General features: G+C 45.5%; 1 protein-coding gene across 1 annotated transcript in view; it reads right to left on the minus strand.

Moving 5' to 3' along the window:
- The window catches only part of NAPRT (nicotinate phosphoribosyltransferase), a 306,647-nt gene that overhangs the window by 12,509 nt on the left and 271,426 nt on the right, over window positions 1-22,712 (minus strand). Inside the window, exon 12 of the mRNA XM_085604693.1 lies at window positions 6,403-6,510. Coding sequence (XP_085460819.1) covers window positions 6,403-6,510 — 108 coding nt within the window. The remainder of the gene's footprint in view (window positions 1-6,402; window positions 6,511-22,712) is intronic.

Here is a 22,712-nt window from a genome sequence, read left to right on the forward strand (position 1 = left end):
AACACTGGCCAATGTTGCAGATAGAGCCCGACTTCAAAAACGCATTTACAGATCGACCACTGTTTGCATATGAAAGGAGCAAGAATCTCAAAGAATTGCTTAGAACAAGTTGACCACACACCCGTGTGGTAATACACAAAGGCATAATTCCCTGCATGAACTGCAGCAACTGCAATAACGTCAAAGGTAATATTGTCAACCATCCTACAAAAGGTTACAACATCAGAATTTTTTTCAACTGCCACATGTGACTCCAAACACCTAGTTTATATGCTTAAATGCCTGTGCGGGATGGTCTACATAGGAAGAACTGAGAGAAAGATAAAAGCAAGAGTCAACAAACATAAAAATAACATCACAAACAAGAACACGAAATCTGTTGTAGCCACACACTTCACGGAACATCACCACAACATCCGTCAACTGCGTTTCATGGTCTTGGAAATGGTGGAGATCAAAGAAGAAAGATTCAACCGGATATTTCTGATCCAACGAGAAACTTTATGGATAAAGAAGATGAACACCATGATACCCCACAGTCTGAATGACCGTGTTGAATACAGCTGTTACATTTAATGAATGTTTTCTAGTTTTCTTTTCTTAAACTATGAAACTCTTGTCCTTTACTCTCAAGTTCCTACATCTATCATTTTTACCATTCTTGCCCTCCTTATTGTTCACATCCTTGATGGATCCAATCTATTGACACTTTGGTATCTATCTCCCATTATATTTTATACTACTCCTGGTGATTTCCGTTTTACGGTCTTTTTGGTAGCTGTGACACCATACCTGAATGTCTTACTTTATATTTTAGTGTCAATTTTAGTCATCTGAAAATTTGACATCATCTGGAATTTAAATGTTCTACTTTAGGTTTACTGCATTGACTAATTTTAGTCAATTGAACAACACATTGCAGTGGCGTCACTTTACATTTTTTTACATGTTTTTCTACTTATGGTCTTCTCAAGCATCTGGAATCATGTTACTCACTTTACAACTGTCATTCAGTGATCGTTAAATGTTCACTACAGGACACACTCCTGTGCGCCTAACTACACGAGTTCAACGCGGCGTTTCTATTGACATCACACCTGAACGTGTAACTCAATTTCCTTCTTGTATGTTGTTCATTTCATAACTTCCATTTAGTGAATGTTCACCACGGGACACACTTCTATGTGTCTAAACACACCAGTCCAACATAGCGTTTTAGTGATATCACACCTGAGGGCGTTATTGAATTTATTCCTTCTTTTTTCCAACTTTATTGACAACCTCTAGCCATGTGAACAACACATTGTATTATTTGGTGAGGAGAGCGAGAATGCTTGCTATCCTGGCTGGACTGGGATAGGCTAGCGCTTTTGAGGCGTCTATTGTGGCGCCGAGGTACTGTTGTGTGTGAGAGGGTTGCAGATGAGACTAGTGTGGTTTAATTGTGAACCCCATGTCGTGGAGTAATTGGATAGTCGCGTGAGTGTGATAAACGCACTGGTTGTACGAGCTGGCTTTTATGAGCCAGTCGTCAAGGTATGGGAAGACGTGAATGTGTTGTCTTCTTAGATGGGCTGCGGCGAATACCGCTAGGCACTTTGTGAATACCCGTGGTGCTGTTGTGACTCCGAAAGGGAGTACTTTGAATGGATAGTGCTGCCCGTCCACCACAAACCTGAGATATTTTCTTTGAGCTGCGTGAATGGGAATATGGAAATAGGCGTCCTTGAGATCCAAGGTATCCAGGAAGTCGCCCTGTGAAAGTAGAGGGAGGACCTGCTGAAGTGTGACCATGTGGAAATGGTCTGATTGTATGTATAGGTTTAGTGGCCTGAGGTCTAGAATAGGTCGCAGAGAGCCGTCTTCCTTTGGTATAAGAAAATACAGGGAGTAAACTCCCGTGTTTTGTTGATGCAGGGGAACTAGTTCTATTGCACTTTTGTGTAGTAAGGAAATTACCTCTTGTTTCAGGAGTGACAAATGTTCTGTTGACATTGGACGCTGTTTGAGTGGAATGTTGGGGGGGGGGGGGTAGAGGTAAGTTTGAGACAGTAACCTGATTGCACTATGTGTCACACCCACCTGTCTGTGGTGATGTTGGTCCAGACAGGAAGGAACTACTGTAGTCTTCCCCCAACTGGAGTGGAATGGTCCGGGGAAGCGGAGGGAAGTCATTGGGCAGGGGTGGAGGCAGAGCAGGTGTTAGTCTTGCCTCTGCATCCTCCTCTCTGATAACCTCTGGTGAAGGTGGATTGGGTGGGAGCCTTGTAAGAGGTAGATTGGTTATCAGACGAGTAGCCCCTGGAGTTGCCCTTGTAGGATGAGCGACGAAAATAACGTCTGGGAGCTTGCGATTGCAAGGCTCCCATTGATTTGGCTGTCTGTGTCCTTTTTCATCTTTTCAAGGGATGCATCAATATTAGGGCCAAAAAGGTGTTGTTGGTCGAATGGTTGGTTGAGGATAGAGCTTTGCACCTCAGGTTTAAAACCGGAAATGCGTAGCCACGCGTGCCTGCGGAGAAGGACACTAGTGTTTACTGCCCTGGATGCTGTATCTGCCACATTGAGAGCGCACCAGATGGAGGTGTTGGTGATCATTTTACCCTCCTGTATGAGGTCGTTGGCCTTATTTTTGTATTTGTCCGGGAGGTTTTGTAGTAGGGACTCCAACTCATCATAGTGAGCCCTATTATATCTGGCTAACAGGGACTGAGTGTTTGCGATGCGCCAAATGTTAGCTGCCTGTGACGCTGTTCTTTTGCCAGAGGTGTCCAGGAGTTTAGACTCTTTGTCGGGCGGAGCTGCATCACCTGATGCTTGCGAGTTAGCCCTCTTTCAAACATTTGAGACCACCATGGAGTCTAATGGAACAGGGCCCTTAATGTAAGCTGGGTCTGTAGGGGCAGCTTTGTATTTTTCTCAATTCTAGGATTGATGACTCTAGCCCCAACAGGGTCCTTAAATACCTCTGTAGTGTGTTTAATAACCCCTTTGAGCATGGGTAAAGTGGATGTGGAACTTTGGGTGGTGTTAAAAGTGTCCATTAAAAAATCCTCTTCGACCGGTTCTGTATGTAGGTCAACCCCGTGGTACTGGGCAGCTCGGTGTACCAGCTGATTAAAACCCATGGTGCCTTCTGGTGGGGAAGGCCTAGAGGGGTAGATGTCATCTTGTGGGACATTAGGGACATCGGGCGTATTATAGTCATCGCAGGGGTCAGGGGAAGCTGGTGGACTGGGGTCCCCTAGTGGCAGGTTGTCCGCACCGTCCCCTGTGTCATCATATGTGTCGTCATTGTCTACTGGTGTAGGGGAACGAGGTGGTGGGGGAGGTGGAGTAGGAGGTAGAGGAGGTGGAGAAGGGACTCTAAGAGGTGATGTGGCTATGTCCCTCTTTTTAGGTGGTGGAGCTTGTGCAGGCATGTCCAGTGGTCTTTTCCTGGAACTCAGAGTCAATTGACCAGTTTTAGGGTCTTTAGTTAGAGTTTTTTGTTGAGGGACTGGTCGAAAAAGCTCTTCTGAAGAAGGTTGGGTGTTCGGTGTCAACTGTGTCGGTATCAAGGGCTTTTTCGGCGCCGGCTCCGGAGCGGTTTTGGGCTTGGAGCCGTGTGGTTTACCAGTCTCTATGTGCTTCTTCGGTGTTGATGGTTTTTTCGGATCCGAAGAGTGTGAGTCCGAACTTTTGGGGAGTGGCTTCTTCGTAGTCTGAGTGTTTTTTCGGTGCCGGGGAGTCACTGCTTGGTGTCTTCGGTGCAGGGGGCTTTGGGGTGGAACAAGCGGTCGGAACAAAGGATGGGTGCGACTTCTTTTTTGGTGCCGATGATTGGGCTTCGGCGCCGGTGGCAGGCAGACTCGAGCCAGAGTCGCCGGAAGGCTTGGCAGGCTTCCTTGCTGGGCCAGAGGGCGGGGCATGGGAAGCAGTGTGTCGGTGTGCACCTGAGCCCGAAGGTGAAGGTGTTACCGAAGCCTTTGTTGTTGTAGTGAGAAGGTCGGGGTCGACGTCATGACTTACGACCCGTTGAGCCAGAGTCACTTCTTCGACGTCGGAGTCATTGGCTTCGGAGACGCTGATAGACCTTCTTCGACCTGCTCCTCTGGCACATCGACGACCTCTTGGAAGAGGTTGTCGGGGATCGAACTCGACGAGCGAGCCATGGCCCATCGAGCTAGTCGATCCCGGATGGTCTTCTTCGAGCGGAAAGAGGCACAAGCTAGGCAGTCTCTGGCCTCGTGCTCCCGAGAGAGGCAGAGGTTACACACCTCATGGAGATCGGTGTGAGGAAACTTCGACCCACATCGAGGACACTTTTTGAAAGGCGTTCTTTCCATGAGCCAGATGCCAAGGCTCAGGTTGGCCCGAAGGCCTTCTTCGACGACCGGAATCGAAGACTTGTAGAGATGCGGGCCGATTAGGGTTCGCGATCGAGACAATACCGTCGAAAGGGTGAAGGATTGCGTGTCGAAACAGGAATCGGTAAAGGTTCCAAACTGGAGCGCGAGAAACACATCAGAGCCCGATGGCGGAAAAAAACTATCTGAGGATGGAGCCGATGCCCATGCGCACTATGATCCTAAGGAGGAGTCAGCTACCTCGTGACTTCCAAAGACTTTCCAGGACAAAAACAAGTGCAAACATTCAGGCCCAACACCAGATGGCGATCTATGCATAGTGTGTAATCTGCAGCTCATATGCCTCGAACATAACTACCATATCCGTACTCCCTAATTTTTAATCCTATCACAGAGCTCCTGTATTAAAAGTTTCTCCTGTAGGAAAGGGATCCTGAAGATAGTTTTAATCCATCACCATCACCTTACACAGAAAAAAACCAGCTCCGCTGTAATCAGGCAGCGTAGCACACCCGGTATGCACTTGGCATCTTGGGTGGCAACTGGATGATGAAGCATGCCACCAACTAGGTTGGTGGGTGAGGGTTCTTCTAAAAAACCTTCTGGTTTTTTTTGCACAAAAAAACTATTTCTTTTATGCACAAATTATTCCGCATGAGCCCGTTCATCCCTCAAAATTAAACTTCAAAGAGTTGAACCGACCAGTGACTATTTAAGATTTATTTACTCCCACTTGGCCACATCCTAATGGATTGGGAATTCACAAATACAGTTCAAGGCAATTTATGAAAAGTTTCCTCCATTTGAGGTCAGGATTAATTGTAAAGCAAAAGACACAATTGATGGACGGAATGCAAAACAAATCAAAACATTCACACCCAGTCAATAGATCTGGGTTAAATCCATCATTATTTTGCTCACCATGCCACCCAAGTTTAGACCTGGCCGTATGCAAATCAGTCTTCGCCTAAGATGGCAGGGTATGCCCAGACGTGGGTCCCTTGCTCACTTTGCCACTGGATTCATGCTAGCCTGGCTGATGATGGCTGATTAGCCAGAAACCTGTCCCAGGATGCTTGTTTCCGGTCCAGGGAAGACATGGCTTGGCAGTTCGGGATGAACTGTTCCCATGAGGGACAGGATCAGAATGATTTGCATATGGCCAAGTCTGAACTGGGGTGGCGGAGTGACCTAAAGAATGATGATGGATTAAACCCAGATCAGTTGACTGGGGGTGAGTGCTTGCAATGTTCAACACTCCGTCCATCATCCACTTTGGTTTTGAAGGATTCATTGTAAAACACACAAAACACCCTATTCAAGTGCTGGGATAGGGCACTGGTAGACAATTGGTGCTACATAATAAATCTAAGAAAGAAGCATATTTGGACGGGGCAATTAATTAATGAAAAGTCTGGTGTACAATATCTATTTGTTGTCATCTTGGGTGGCCTTGCTGACACGTTTTACCTGTACTGCTTGCAGTAGCAGCAAGGTGGAAGCACTATTTGCAATACAGGAGAACACCACTACTTCTCCAAATTTCTCCAGGAGTGTTATACTACACACCTAATCCTTGCACTTCAACGGGAAACGCCACAATAACATAGATGCAACCTACAAAAGAACTTTGGTTGTTCATTCCCCATCGTAAGGCTGGCTGGTAATCCCTCTCCTGTACCATGATTAGCACCAACAATCTTTGAAGACACCACTTGAAGAGCATTGGGTACCAAAGCTCGCACATACACAGAAGACCATGGAGAGACATGGAGAGAGGGAGGAGCTGCACAATCTGAAGTAAAAAGTATCAAAAGGGATTTTATTTCCACTTTACCGAAGTCTCACCTACCCCTAACTCAAATATAAAGCAAAAGAAACGGGAAGATATGGGATTGCAAAGTACGTAAAGTTGAGTTAATGTATTCTGGGGATGAGCAAGATTTGTCTGTGTTTTCTTGAGGATGTATTTCAGGATCATGGCATGCAGTGTGGAAAGAGTGTTAGTGGACTTTGGTGTTAATTAACCAACAAATATAAAGTTAACATATACCTTATATGGCTTGGGGTTATGCAGCTTCCTGTGTTCAGAGGGAAGCATGTTTAAAGAATGTTGAGCATGAGCTTTAACATCAGAGATACTTGGGAGATGTTGGCATATCTGCAAGAAAGAATAAAAGTATAATTGGGCAGGCATAGAATGTGAGCAAGACAATAGAGGCAAATACCAATTAGTCAACTTACATTTATATACATTTAGGTTTGTTTCACACAATTCTCATTGAGTTTGATTCGCTGTGTATCTGAATATGCACACTGTTACCTTCTTCTGCACTGTACGTTGACTATTTCTGGGCTGCAAGATTCAGATTTCTCGTGCCGACACTTAGCAAGCATTAACAAGTGCAACAGGTTTAGCATTGTCAGGGTGTTATGTTTTTGTGTGATGCGCCTGTGTCTGGCTAAGGAACACCACTGGGCACTTTGGGCGTACCCAATGTGGGAATCAGGAAGTTCATGCTGTAGTGTTACAGTGGCCGTGCTGCAGTTATTGTGGTAGAGGTGTAATGCTAGTTTTGTAAGTTCAGCATTGTGGAGATGTGGTTCTGCAGGAGATGGAGTTCTATGGTGGTAGTTGCCGTGGGCATAGGAGAGCAAAGACTGTAGGGTCGGGAGGCCGGCACCATCAAAAGAGCAATGCTTTTCTTGCATTTTTCAATTTTACAGCAGATACAGACACAGAAATAGCATTGCAAAGGTACTTAGTTTTTCCTTGACAACAGACCTGAAATCTTTTCATGGTCAATATACACATTATAAAGTGGTGGCCAATCATAAAAATCAAATAACAGTGCAACTACTTTGTCTACCTTTCGAGAGTGTGAAAAGGCAGGGCATTCTGCTACCATTTTTTCTGTTCACAGACATTCAAAAATAAATTGTGAAGCTTCTATAAGCTTGATAATCACTGACAAGATAGAGCTTTCTGAAAAAAAATTGGGCTTTTTGTGGAGAAAGAAACTTTGACCTAAAACTGCCATCTCAGTACTGGCCCATGCAATGAAAACAAGCATTGGTATAGCCAATAGGTTTCGCTTTTGGGACCTTATAAGTATTTAAGTATGCAGCACAATATCCTTGGTGAAACAACAACTGTTGCTTGGCTAAACACTTATAAAGTCCCCAAGGCGAGACCTATTGGCAATGCCAATGCTTGTTTAAGTCTGTTTACGTGCACATTAAAAAGGAGTCTGATCTGAAAATCATACTTTTAGCGCGGTTGCACATCATACATTATACAATTCAGGCAAAATTCATAGCTAAGTTAGTTTACTTAGCAAAAGCGACATTGCGTTTTTGCCAGCGATATCTTAGGAAAAAGAAGTGGCAGAACATAATTTAGAAGACATAGGATACCACAAATCTGAAAGGTGGTTGAGGTTTTGAACAAAGATGTTTATGGAGAAGAGACAGTAAAGCACCAACAAAGAAACAAAAATCTAACTACACATGAAATATTTGGATACATGCTACATTTATCAGTAATGTTTGAAGCCCACTAATGTATTTTTTTTTTAAATTGTTTTGTGTAGAGCGGACGGACTGCCCCTTTGTAATGCTTGTGGTAATGTAACAGCAGATTTTGTTGATTATTTTTCCCTTTCTTGAACGATAGTAAAGCAAAGTAGTAGGCAATAAACCATCTTTGGCTGTAGTATTCTGCGAAGATGCGGACAGTGTAAAGCACCGAAGGACCGGAAGCAGAGTAAATAATACAAAGCTAATATGGGGAAGTAATCACCCGGTCGCAAAGAAAAGGAACTAAAAGATGAGTGACGAGCTGTGCCTACCAAAACAGGCGTGTGGCCGCCATATTAAATACTAAAGATAAAGCGTGGAATGCCGTGCAATTAAGAAATAAAGCGCCATTTGACTCCGCAACAAAAAGCAAACTAAAAAATATGTAATTTGACAAAAATAAAGAAAACAAGGACCCGTGCTTGGTGTGCTTTAGTGGCATGCACTTGGACTGCTTGGTTATCTTTTCATGGGCCGAGTAAAGCACCAAAGGACCGGAAGCAGAGTAAATAATACAAAGCTAATATAGGGATGTAATCACCCGGCCGCAAAAAAAAGGAACTAAAACATGAGTGACGAGCTGTGCCTACCAAACCAGACGTGCGGTCGCCATATTTAATACTAAAGAAACTGTGGAATGCCGCGCAATGAAGAAATAAAGCGCCATTTGACTCCGCAACAAAAAGCACACAAAAAAATATGTAATTTGACAAAAATAAAGAAAACAAGCAATGGCCGCGCGGCTGTGAAAGTGACACGGCCGCGCGAAAGTGAAAGAAAAATGAAGCTGACGGGGAGGGAGTGGGAGAAGGGAGGGGGTAGGGGATTCACGCGCGCGCTGTAAGGCTTAATGAGCCATTACAGAAAGCCAGATGGCAGATGTGCACGTCGCGCGTGCTTGTGCGCGTAACAGCAAGCTGGTGGCCGGCAAAAGCCTGTGGGTAGCACTTTTAAAACCCAGCTACTAAATGTCTCGCCAGAGCAGCGCATGCGCTGACTCAGGCGAGACCTAAAAACCTGCAAGGTTATTAGAAGGCCCAAAAAGGGGGAGGAAGGAACCACAAGCAGATATGGTTGCTCTATAAGGAGCTTTGCGGCCCAGATATGGTTTAATCGAGTCAACAGTATCACATGAGGGAGAGTACTATGCTATGGATAGCCCCAGTGTTGATCACCCGTCCTGTGCCATGGAGTCAGCATAGGTTTGTGGTTGCTTCTGGCTGCCATTCAGGCTGTCTCACTGATGAGAAGCAGAAGTCCGTAGACCAGTGGTGTTTCTGCAGCTGTGCTCTTCCCTGTATCGTCACGCTCTGTGTTCGAGTAATGTAAGCCTGGAAGATAAGGGACCTAAGCAGTGTGACCATTTGGCTATGGACAGACTAGTCCTCTAAGGTTATTTGTGTAGTTTCGCTGTTAGGCACAGGGTTGGGAATGAGGGTTGTACAACAACAAGCACGTAGCACAAAAGGGCTAGCTGAATGACACATTGTAATCACAAAACAGTCTGAGTAGTGCTGTCTTAACTCAGGATCTCCACTTGCACACCTGAAATATCAAAGGGCTGAAGAATTTTGCCAAAACAGGGAAGGTTGTAACAAACCTAGATAGGCACAAACTGACTATAAACATGCTTCAGGAAGAACAAGTTTTCTGGTGTGTACTGTAGCTGCAGGTACCTCGCCAGACAAGACTGGATCTGGAAAATGTTCTGCAATAGCTCCTGCGCGCTAGCAGATGGTGACATTACCCTTGGCTTGTAAATGACGACAGCGTGACATATAGGCGCCATGTCTGTGTGCGGACGTCAATTTAGTCAGACACCGAGGGTAACTGACAAATTATATATGCTGAGAGTGTGTGTGACATTTGCAAAAAGAACAATTGATGGACAGAATGCAGAACAATGTCATACATTCACCCCAGTACAGAGATATGGGCCTAAATCCATTGTTTTTTTGCTCACCATGCCATTCCAGTCTGGACCCAGCCATATGGAAATCAGTCTTGATCCTGCTCCCAATGGGAACATTCCAGCCCAAACTGCCAGGCCAGGTCCTCCCTGGACAGGAACTAAGCATCCTAGGACCGGTTTCGTGCTTTTAGCCCTCATCAGCCAGGATAGCTTGACTCCAGTGGGATGGAGAGAACAGGACCCATGTCTGGGCATACACAGCCCACTCGGGGTGACAAATGCAAAAAGAACAATCGATGGACAGAATGCAGAACAATGTCATACATTCACACCAGTACAGAGATCTGGGCCTAAATCCCTTGTTTTTTTGTTCACCATGCCATTCCAGTTTGGACCCAGCCCTATGCAAATCAGTCTTGACCCTGCTCCCAATGGGAACAGTTCAGCCCGAACTGCCAGGCCAGGTCCTCCCTGGACTGGAACCAATCATCCTAGGACCGGTTTCGGGCTTTCAGCCCTCATCAGCCAGGACTTCAGTGGCATGGAGAGCACGGAACGACTGTGTGTGACATAACCTGAAACCTTAATACTTACAAAATGTTCACTGCACAGAATGGTGGGTGGGTGATGAGGAATCTGGATTGTGGAATGTAAGTAAATTCTTGATCTGATGGGTAGGTCTAATCTGATTCTTTAACTTGTGAATCAATACAAAGGCAATGCCACATCAAGGAGGAGGGTCTCTGGAGTGGACTCTGCACCCCAAAGTCCTGTGGGACCAAGTTTACAAAATAAACCTACCTATGCACCAGAGAGTTGATACAGTAGTTGATATTATGGACAAGAGCTCACATGGAGGCTGGCCTGATTTCTAAGACAAGAACAATCTGAGCCAAGGCCGTTGAAAAGGCCTTCATCCTGATGGAATGCATCCAATGGCTTTCAGGATGATCCTTACTGACTAAAACTTAAAGCCTTATGAAGCGGGCAATCCACCACAACACCCTCAGTTTTCCCACCAGTAAACTCAACAAAGACCTGACCCCGCGACTCAGTACTCCTCAGTCCTATCTACGTAGAAACTAAGGGCTACTGTAGTAACTGGGCTATTTTCCATGGTTGGTATTAGTACTATAGAATGTAAGTATGCCACAGGAATGTGTATTTGTACTAGAGCTTGGAATGTACCTCTGTGATTCAGAGATAGACTTGCTTTGCTGCTGCATGCAACCTTTTGTGTATTCTACTTGCTATCTTTAAAGAACAGAACTACGCTCATCCTCCGTGTGGTTCCTAAATGAATTTTGGCGATGAGCTGGCGAGCTTAAGGAGCCCACGTTTCTGATCTTATTGAATTCCACCTTTTCATTGTTTCTTCGTGATCAGTTTCTGGGATACTACGCTACTGCAGCAAACTTCTACCGTTTGCCATTGGATACAGCCGGTGGCATAATTACGTGGATTTAGGCGCTTCAAGAAGTTTGGGACCTTTATTCAAGTAAGCGTGGCACTGCGCTGCTTACCAACGGTTTCTTCTAACGACCTGCACCGGGACATTAAAATCCCACATTCACAGCACGCTTCTTTATTCCACCGTCTCCATGGCGAAACACCACCGCGTGTGCAGCCTTCTCTGCGTGACGCTACACAGCGCTTGACAGCAACAGTAAGTAAGGTCCATGTTGCGTCTCGCTTAGTGAAAAGGTCACCCTATGTCACTGCGTCAAGAGGGCACGCACGGTGGGCATTTTTATTTCCTTTTCGTCAATTTCAGTGAGTTGTAACAGACCTCTGAACTTGTCTCCCCGGCGCTAGTTTTCCGATTCGATGCAGGTTTTCAGTTGTGATTCCCAAGTACATGCAAAGGAATTACAGTACTGCAGTATATTCAGTATAGAATTTTTAAGTTCTACAGTGTTTGCAGCGTTTGGAAGTACTTTCCTTTTCTCTATACTTCACTGGATATTTGGATTTCTTTACTGGCTTTCTGCTGCAAGTGACATTTCTCATAGCACTGTCCGATTTGTTCATCTTCAAGCTACTGTTTTTTTTGTTGAAACATTTTTTATTGTTTTCATAGCAACAACACAGTACAAACCCGCTTCCTCCACGGCCAAAGAATGTTTAGTACACATAAAGTTACCAGCCAACAACCGGGAGAATGAGCTTCCGGCCCATACCGGCCCCCCCCCTCCCTCCCCACCCCATGTCAGTGTGCCTCCTGTCTTTCACCTCGCTCCCGATGTGCCCCTTCCCTGCCATAAATCAGACATGGGTACTCGCCCTCCACTAGAAATCCATGTCTTTCCCGTACACTTAGCCACAGCTTCGTTGCCAGCGATCACTACTACTCCCCTTCTACTCCCCATTCACCACCTCCTCCTGCCCGCCAGATGTGTCCCCCTCTACCCCATTGTCAGCCATCAGCCCCTGAAGTTCCACCACCAGCGCCTCCCACGCCCGGGCCGTCGCCAACGCCTTTTCGTCATCACGCCGAAGAGCTAATTGCAACCGGAGCGCACCCTCAGCCCCCGCCCAACGCACAAAGGCCGCCCTCCATCGCAAGAAGCTAGGCCCCGTCCTGGACTTCCAGTGCATAGTCAGTTCCCTCTTGGCCATTATCAATCCTAAGTCGTAAAACTTGCTAGTGACCTTCGTCCGGCGGGTGTGCGGGAACCAAAGCAGCAAGCAGGCCCCCAGGTCCGGGTCAATAGCTCGGTCCGTCACCTGATTAAGGCAATCCATGACCTCTGCCCAATAATCACCCAGCTGGACGCAGGACCAAAACATGTGACGAAAATCAGCGCCCTCTCTTCCGCACCGCGGGCACTGCGAGTGCGCCCCCCCAAAAAATTGCAATATTTTCACCGGTGTCAAATACGCCCTGTGCAACGTGAAAAATTGCACCAACTGGAACCGGGCATTACGCGTTCCCTTCCAGGCCCGCCGCACCAGTGTGGACCAGGTAGTCTCGGGGATCGGTTTCTCAAGGTCCAACTCCCACTTGCCCCTCAAGGTGGCAAGAGGCGGCAAGCCTTCCATCGCCAGCCTGCGGTATAGGCAAGTAATGGCCTTGGACGTCCCCGCTGCCATCACTACATATTGGCAACCCGCAGCGACCGGCGGCTCCGAGAGCCCCGCATTCCAGTGCCGCTGAAGGCTCGCTACCAGGGCCGCGTGAAGCAAGAAGTCCCCACGTGGGAGCCCATAGGAGTCCTGCAACTCTTGGAACGGCAGCAGCACCCCCTCCCGGAATAAGTCACCCACCATCTGCACACCCAACTCCTCCCAAACAGCCAGCCCAGACCAATCGCCTCCATGCGGGAACGCCGTACACATCCCCAAAGGAATCTCCGGGGCATATGGGCGAGTTATCGCCGCCCTCCTCTGGCATCGGTTCCAACACAGCCGGAGTGTACGCTCTTCCAACGTGAGCAGGTCAAGGTCCAGCCTCTGCTGTAAGACTATGAAGGCTAGCACATGTCGCGGAATCAGCCTGCCCTGTGGGCCCTCCGGGCCCCGGTATTCTCTGGCAACCGCCTGCGTAAGCCACTGGAGTTGGGCCGCCAGATAGTACCACTCGAAGTCCGGGACTGCCAGGCCCCCTTCCGCCCTCGGCCGCCGCAGGGTGGTCAACGCCACCCGCCTTCTCCCGGAGCCCCAAATGAAGCCCGTGGACATCGCCCTAAGCCGTTGGAAGTACGACGCCGGCACCCATATGTAGGGTGCGAAAGTAATAGAGGAGTCGTGGCAACGCCACCATCTTCAACAGCGCCACCCTCCCGGCACACGAAAGCGGGAGTGATCTTCAAGCTACTGTTACCTGTCAGTCATGTGCTCTCCACAAACAAGCACAGCAGTGGGGGATTCCAATGGATCTTCAATGCACATTAATTCCCCAAAGGAATTTTTACCCACACCTGGAGAACCCCTCGTTTCTTGGAATAACTGGAAGGAGTATTTCCTTAATTACATAGCTAACCTTGAAGACCTTAATGGAAATTTTGCGCCAGAAAGAAAAAAAAGGATTCTTATGTATTCTAGAGGTTCTGAAGGTCTGCGTCTCTATAATGAATTACAAAAGCCTAAAAGGGTGGGAGGTGATCTTGATGTATTTGAAGCAGCGATTTTAGATCTTGATTACCATTTTTCTCTCTCTGTTTGTATTGCTGTTACTAGACACTTTCTTTCAGAGAAAACAAGAAAAGCACGAAAATATTGAGGAACATGTTTCGGCTTTAAAGAAGTTAGCTAGCAAATGCACGTTTGCGCAATTACATGATGAATTCATTAGTGACCAGGTGGTTCTGTATACTAAACACAAACCATGCAAGACAGATTATTGGTGGAAGGGGAGGGTGGTCTCAAAGATATTGTTGTCATGGTAAAAAAGGCAGAGTTGTCTGAGCATTGTGCGAAAGCCACTCTCTTCCACGGTAAGAAGGCTACTGACCTGGTGGCACAAATTTCTGTTAGCAAACCTGGGCACAAGCGTTACCGGGATTACAGGGCAGACAAGAAGGGAGAAAATTTCGAACCTGAAAGAAGTGGCAACCTAGTATGTTACAGATGTGGCATGTTCTCACACTCTGCTGACTTTGCAGGACATCTATCAAAATTAGCAAAGTGTCTTGAGTGTGGCATCATTGGGCACTTTGCCATAGTTTGCAAAAGGAAATCAAAAAAGAAATCTTAAGGTAAAGTTGCTTGTGTGCAAGAAGGGGAGGAGGACACATACTCGAGCTCTGGTGAGGAAGAGGTTCAAACCAAATTCATTCAGACGATAAAGGTGGTACTTAATATTTCTGACCACTGTTCTTCTAAACCCTTATGTCACGTTTCCTTAAGCGGCAGCACAATTCAACTTTCAGCAGAATCAGGGTCCCCGTACACGATCATTTCCCAGGGTATATAGGAAAAGCATTTCACAAGTAATATTGCCAATTGGCTAGAACCTAATGATTTTTCACCGGAGAGTTACACTGGTGAAAAAAATCGACCTCTTAGGCTATGGAATTTTGCTGTTCCGTTTCAAGGAAAGACATACCACAGGAAAATGTTACATTTCTAAAGAAAGACTATCAGTATTCGGGTGGAAGGGCCAGAAAGGTTTAAACATTATCCTTGATCCTAACAGTAAAGAACAGGTTCTTATTGAGTGTGATGGAAAGGACACCAAAAAGTGGGTACTACAAGAATTTCCTACAGTTTTTGCAGGCAAAATAGGAAAACTTAAGGGGTTTACTCACCAGATACAATTGAAGCAAGGAGCTGTTCAGAAAGTACATAAAGCACGAAACATTCCTTTCATAGTTAGAGAAGAAGTCAAAGCAGAGTTGGATAAATTATTGAAGGCCAATGTAACTAAACCTGTGGAAGCATCAGAATGGGTTTCTAAATTGGTTGTTGCCCGCAAATCCAATGGAATGGCTCGTTTGTGTGTTGACTTGAGGTATCTTAACCACAACATCTTGGTGGATCAGTTTCCCCTTCCCAGAATCGACGAAAGGCTATCCTTAACGCGGCACGCCAAGTGGTTTTCCACTTTAGATCTATCTGCGGCATACCACCAAGTTGTTCTAGATACAGAGAGTAGACATTTCACTACATTTTGTACACCTTCTGGCTGCTATAAATGAATGCCTTTTCGTTTGGCTTGTTGCTGCAGTGTTTCAAAGGTTGATATCAAAATTGTTTGGTCACATTCCAGAAGTGGTATGCTTTCAGGATGACATTTTAGTAATGGTTAAGGACAAAACCCACCATGATGATATTCTCAGGGAAGTACTTACGATTCTTATGACTAATGGGCTGTCAGCGGAGGGTAGCAAGTGTACATTTGCAGAAAAATCAGTTATTTACCTAGGGCATGACATTTTTGACTGTGGCATCAAACCCAAAAACAAGCTTTTGATGCCATTGTTAATGCCCCTGTACCCAAATCGAAGGATGATCTGAGATCTTTCCTTGGCTTAGAAGAATTTTATTCGAAATTTGTTAATCATTTTTCTCAGGAAACTTATGAGATGCGTCAATTAATGAAGAGTAAAGTTGCTTTTGTGTGGAGTGATGCCTGCCAGAACGCTTTAATGGAAATCAAAAGGACCATTTCTAATGTTCCCACGTTACAAGGCTTTGACCCTTGTGCCGATACCTTTGTCACCACGGATGACAGTGGTACAGGATTGGGTGGTGTGTTATCCCAGTTGTCAGAGAGTGGCAAAGAGGTGGTTGTGGCTTTTGCTTCACGCTCATTGTCTCCAACGGAGAAGTACTCTATTATAGAGCGGGAGACTTTAGGGTGCGTATGGGCCATGGAACATTTCCTGAAGTTCATTTGGGGGAAGAAGTTCGTTCTTCGCACTGACCAGAAACCTTTGACCAAGCTACTTACCACGGAGGGTTTATGTAGAGCTTCTGCCAGGATAGATAGGTTATCCATGAGGCTCCAAGATTTCATGTACGAAGTGCAATATGTTCCTGGCATTAAGAACATAATCGCTGATTTCCTCAGCAGATTGTCATTGCCTTTGACAGAAATTGATCTATATCCCTGGAGTGATTTTTGCGTAGCCAGCATATTTTCTGACATGTGTCGATTGCCAAGAGTTAAATGGAGGGATGAATATGAGAAGGACAAAACCTTACTTAGCAGTAAAGTATAGGATTTCTAATGGATGGTCGAATGAATGCAAGGTTAACCCGGAGCTGAGAGCATTCTGGGAAGTGAGGGACGAATTAAGCCTAGACGATGAATTTGTGTGTAGAGGATAAAAAATTATTCCTCCTACAGGTATGTGTCAAAGAATCATTTGCATTGGACATGAAGAGCACCCTGGTGTTTCCAGGACGAAAAAGAACATTGAGGCACTGTATTGGTGGCCCAGTGTGGATATGGAAATTGAAAGATTCGTACATTCTTGTGTAAGTTGTTAGTGTTCCGATAAGTCGCAAAAGGCACTCAATCCTCCATCTTCTTTAAGCTGTCTTAATTTACCTTGGGAAGAGGTTGCCTTAGATATTATGGGACCCATGCCATGGCAAGATAGCTGCATTAAGTACATTCTGGTTTTGGTAGATTTATTTTCTAGAAGGATTGAAGTGGAAGTTGTCAAGAAGGTTGACACCGATACTGTTGTCAGGTTCCTTGAAAAATGTTTCATTAGGGAAGGTTTCCCCGCATCCATCCTCACAGATAATGGTGTACAGATTAAATCTGATATCATGAAAAAATGTATGGAAATGACTGGCGCTGAAGAAAGATTCTCCGCTTTGTACCATCCTAGAGGTAATTCTGTAGTGGAGAGAGATAACAGAGTTAAGAGATAACAGAGTTAAGGGTGTGTTGCAGTTAGCAAGCAAAGGCAATAAAAATTGGGACAACGAACTGGATAAATGCATTTGGTCTTAGAGTAACAATCCATGATACGGTTGGAGAAAGTCCGTTTGGTCTGATGCAAGGAATATTTCCCTATTGTAAGATTAATCCTGGATGGATGGGTAGAAGCAGGAGGTACAAGTGGGACAGTGATCAGGTGAGGGAGTGTATTGCGAGCTCGCAGAGTAAGAATAAAGCATATTTGGTTGCCAAGCATGGCACCAAAGAAGTTTGTTTGGATGTTGGACAGCTAGTCAGGGTGAAGTGTGGTAAAAAAGTTGGAAAACTGCACTGTCGATTTTCTGAACCTAAAACTGTGACTAAAGTCATGCGGAACACAGTGGTTTTGCATTATGGTAGCGTCCACCACATGAGTCGCATCCACCTTGCACGACATCAGGGCTCTGAATTTGGAAAATAATGTTAAGGTGAAGGGAAGGGGCAGTTACTGGTAGATGGATTTGTTGCCCACTGTTAAGGAAATAGAGGAGTTTGGGAGAGAAAGAGGTCACTTTCTCCGAGACGGTGCCAGGAGACGACTTGGGCGTACCCGAGGTGGTAATGAGCGTGAAGGTGCTACGACGAGGTTTCAACACCTTTGGGTTTTTCTGGTGTACTTAGGGAGGTTGGACTCGCAGAAGGGTACAGCAGATGTGGTAGATGCATCAAGGCTCCTAAAATTCTTGAGGATTTTGTATGTGATTAATTCTGCACTGTTGATATTAGTTTTTGTTCTTTCCTGTATTATCTTTAATTGCATCTTTTGTTAATTTATTTTTCTTTTGGTCTTGTTTCCTTTTATTTTAAGGAAGGGGGATGTGTAGTAACTGGGCTATTTTCAATGATTGGAATTAGTACTATAGAATGTAGAATGTTTGTATGTCATACGAATGTGTATTTGTACTAGAGCTTGAAATGTACCTCTGTGATCCAGAGATAGACTTGCTTTGCTGCTGCATGCACCCTTTTGTGTATTGTACTTGCTATCTTAATAAAAGAACAGAACTACGCTCATCCTCCGTGTGGTTACTATAGTTACCCTTGGGATTTAAGCTGTCTATTTGGGGGCAGGACTGATTATGGTTGTAACGCAATAAAGCAAAGTACTGAAGGGCTATCAATGAGAAAAACACTCTTCACCTTCAAGAGCATAAGGGTACACCTGTTCAAAGGTGCGAAGGGAGCACACACCAGAACAGGAAGGACAAAATTCATACTGAACTGTGGCATAATGAAGAGTTTTGGTAGAAAAATATGTGAAAGACTTTTCACTAAAGGCATCACAATGGGTGACTTCAACAGGGCTCCCCAAGCAAGCAAAGAAAGGCTAAAAGAGCTAATAAGTAGCCTTTAACAGGACCTACAGCAACCCCTTGCTGGGAGAAAGACAAAATAGACAGCTTAGTCTTTACACTGTCATTCTGCCTTTCCTTGCCGCAATTGACAAATTGAGATCAATGGCCAGAATGAATGTATTTGTGAATGGATGGCGAGCAGCCAAAATTACATCCATCAATTCCAACAGAAGATCGAAACTCAGCAGATGATGCTCAATCTCCACACACAGAATTGTAGCTTGTGGAGGTTTGGATACAAGACTCGGATTTGGTGCTGGGACAACAGATTTTTAAGAAGAGGCAATCAAAGCGGAAGACATGCTGAAACTCTTGAGCTCTGTGTATCAGACCTCTATGAATATCAGAATGAGCTGAGCCTGATCCCACCTAACCTTCATCAGGACCCACAGGATCAGTATCAGAGTGATAAAAATGTAATTTGTGAGCCTCACTGATAAGGAGACATGTAGCCTAGGAATACTTGACAAAGAACACCAATGTAGAGGTAGCAAAAAGATTTAGCAGGGGCACACCCCACTGGGGCAAATTGCTTTGTGACAGAAGCGGATGCCAGTAGTGACTGACAAGATGAGGCCCACTGAATTAATTCACTGTACTGTTGAAGTAATCCGCTAGGTGACTGATAGCCATAGAGATCCTGTGAAGTTCAACCACTAACTCAACCTCCTGTGATCCCACTGTGTGCTGCTTGTTGGAGTACCACATGGTGGTTGTGTTGACTGTTACGACTTGGACTGATCGGCCCCATATAAAACCCAGAAGGCGCACAGCTCTGACAAACTCTATTGGTGACCAAAGAACCCTGAACCCTCATCACCCAGATGCCACCTCAAGCCCTGAGTTGACAATGCTAGTTCTAACAGGGGTTGGTAGAATAGTGTTCCGCATGCCGTGTGGACATTTGTCATCCATCACCCCGGATGCTCAGCTACTTGCACTGAAATATAGTAGTTCCAAAGGCACCCCCACACACTGCCACTGAAGGCAGAGATCACACTGAAAAAGACACCAGCATGAGCCCAAAATGTCCCAACACCATCAGCGACAGAACAAGTGCACACCATCAGTAACATAAAAACTGCACATGCCTGAAAACATCTAGGTCATAGCCTGAATGCCCTGGATTTGTTGCGAGGGCGGAAAGATCTTTGCAGCCACTGTGTCAAACAAAGCCCTATAAAGGTAAACCTCTGCACAGGCTGAAGGTGGAATTTTGTCTTGTTGACTGAGAACCCCTTGGTTTAAGGCAACACAACTGTTTGTTGCCCAAGACCAGCACCATTTCAGAAGCTAATTATCAAGCTTAACTGGGAAAATGGACTGCAACCACCAACATGATCTTTGTAAACACTAAAGGGGCTGAGGTTAAGCCCAAAAGGAAGGATAGAGAATCTAAAATTGATTGACACGACAACAGAGCAAAGGACCTGCAGGATGGGCACATGAAAGTACGTGGCTTGTAAGACCAAGGACACCATCCATCTATGAAGCTAGCGGTTGGCAGCGAAAATTCGATAGGGTCTGGGGTTTGTGGCGGAATTATCATGGCCTTACATCACACACCAGTCAAGGCTCCGTTCAGGGGGAATCCACAGGAGAGTTCTAGTCGCATTTAAGTTGCAGCCCCTGTGGGAATCTACTGGGACGCTGCAGGGAAGGTAGTCTTTGCTCTGGCTGTGCTGGGTGGTGTGGGTGCCCACCCCCTTCCCTTTTGGGATTGTTGGGAAGTCGTGGGTGGCAAGGCTGGCTACCCGAGCCTGTAGCCTACTGTTGTTCTCATGCTGTATAGTATCCTTTCATTGCTGTACCCATTCTGTTTATGACTCGTATCGTTACTTATGTGACTGAGAATGTTAATAAAAATACATTTTAAAAACAGAATTAAAAAAGGACACCATCCAGTCTTTAAGGTTCAAGGTCTCCAAAAAAACTTCCTGCATAGGGCCTATATCACGGGGGTGGTTCTTGCGCGTATGGGGGCTAGGGAGGACTCACTATGTATTCGAGGGTGTCACCAGGAGGCCACTTTCTATCACACAATATTGGAATGTCCCGCGATTCGATCGATATGGGAGGGGGCTACAACTAAGCTCCAAACCGCACTGGGGAAAACTCTGACCCTCACGCCTCAGGTGGGCCTACTGAACATATGGGAGGATACAGACCTCACGGAAATAGAGCAGCAGATGGTGATGCTGGGCTTCACCCTGGTCAAGCGGGAAATAGCGCGCCACTGGGGGGCTACAGGGGTGCCATCCATACGGACATGGGTACAGGAATTAGACAGATGTATGGTAGCTGAAAAGGAAGTCTTCATAATTCGGGGATGCCCTAGGAAGTGGGAAAAGAAATGGAAAGCGTGGAATAGGTACAGAGGGTCCCTATGTACATCCCCACTGGCGGATCTGGCAATGCGACGGAAAGAACTTAAGTAAGGGAGTGTTGAACCAAGGAATGTAATTTGTTATAAGTTATTCAGAAAAGTGCTTTATGTTGCTGCTGCTACAAATATAACCCTGTATGTGCAACTGACAAAATCAATAAAATGTTATCCCAAAAAAAAAAAAAGTTTAAGGTCAACAGGGCATGGGCCTGTGCAATCATTTTTTAACTTCTCCTTCCTGAGAACGCATTGGCGAGTCTGAGGTTAAAAATTAGCTTCAGCTCTAATCTTTCTTGGGGACCAGGAAGCATAAAGAACAGTACCCCACACCTCTCTCTTACCTCGGATGCCGCGACTGCACCCTTGACAAGCAATGTCTGAATGTCACCACAAAGAATATCAGCCTGGTCCACTGAGGTTAGGGCAAAATACTAAGGATAATCAAGAATCTCTCCATCTAAAGTACATGTAAGGTCCTCGGATGTTCTTCACCATTAATTCACATGAATGTACGTGACAACTATCTGGATAGAAGATGCATTCGGAGAGTGCTCCACATATATGTCAGGGAACGCATGTGTGAGCAAGCATATATGTACTCGCCTGCTGCATCTTCTTATCCAGATATTTGTCACGCTCATTAATGGTAAAAAACACATGAAGATCTTACATTTACTTCAAGCAGTAGTAGTATCATTACGTTAAAGATGTGATACTGGAATCCATAGCAATAGGAATAGCACAGAGGAAGTAAGTGGGAAATTGATCCAAAGACGAAACATGTTTGTCACTAGAAGTGTGAAGAAGTTGTGAAATGTGTATACAATATTAAGAATGTTGTGAGTAAAGTACACAAAGACTAAAACAAGACGTTAACATTTTTGACTCGCCTGAAGTGCTTGGGGGGAAACTGGTCATGTTTGGAATTTTTCCCGTTAGAGATGTATGGTGGCATTCTTCCCCTTTTGAGGACCCACCTGTTTGAATACTACTGCTGAATACTCTTTTGGTACTAGCTTGTGTGCGCCATACATTACCTATGCAAAAACAACAGTTGATGGACAGCCTGGCTGATTAGCCAGAAACCAGTCCTAGGATGCTTGTTTCCGGTCCAGGGAAGACATGGCTTGGCAGTTCGGGCTGGACTGTTCCCATGAGGCACAGGGTCAGACTGATTTGCATATGGCCATGTCTGAACTGAGGTGGTGGAGTAAGCTAAAGAATGATGATGGATTAAACCCAGATCAGTTGACTGGGGGTGAGTGCTTGCAATGTCCAACACTCCGTCCATCATCCCCTTTGGTTATACATTACCTAGCCACCTCTGTACTTTGCTAATGTTGGGGTAAAAACTGGGAAAACGGTGGGAGGAGCAGTCAAGAATGGGAGCGCGTAATCACACTGAACAATCTCAAGGACCCTCTGGTCCCAACTAATAACATAGCAGCTAGAGAGACATTAGTCAATCCTGCCCCACTATCAGCTCCAGCAGGACCCTCAAGTATTCCCAACATTTTCATAATTGCTGGTGGAACTAGCAAACATTGCAAAGTAGTTCCAGAGAATGAGCTATGGCTCTGCTATCCTTGAAGCGCTGCAATGCCTAAATATGCCTTTTCACCATACTGCTTGGCCCCATCAAATGGTATGTACATTAGAGAAGCTTATGTCCCTGGATAACCAGGTGGCACAAATCCAAGTGTGGTGTCGGATTGCAACTCTGGTGCCAATAGCACGGACCACACTATTCGTA

The sequence above is a fragment of the Triturus cristatus genome, chromosome 5_1, assembly GCF_964204655.1.
Source record: "Triturus cristatus chromosome 5_1, aTriCri1.1, whole genome shotgun sequence".
Lineage (NCBI taxonomy): Eukaryota > Metazoa > Chordata > Amphibia > Caudata > Salamandridae > Triturus > Triturus cristatus.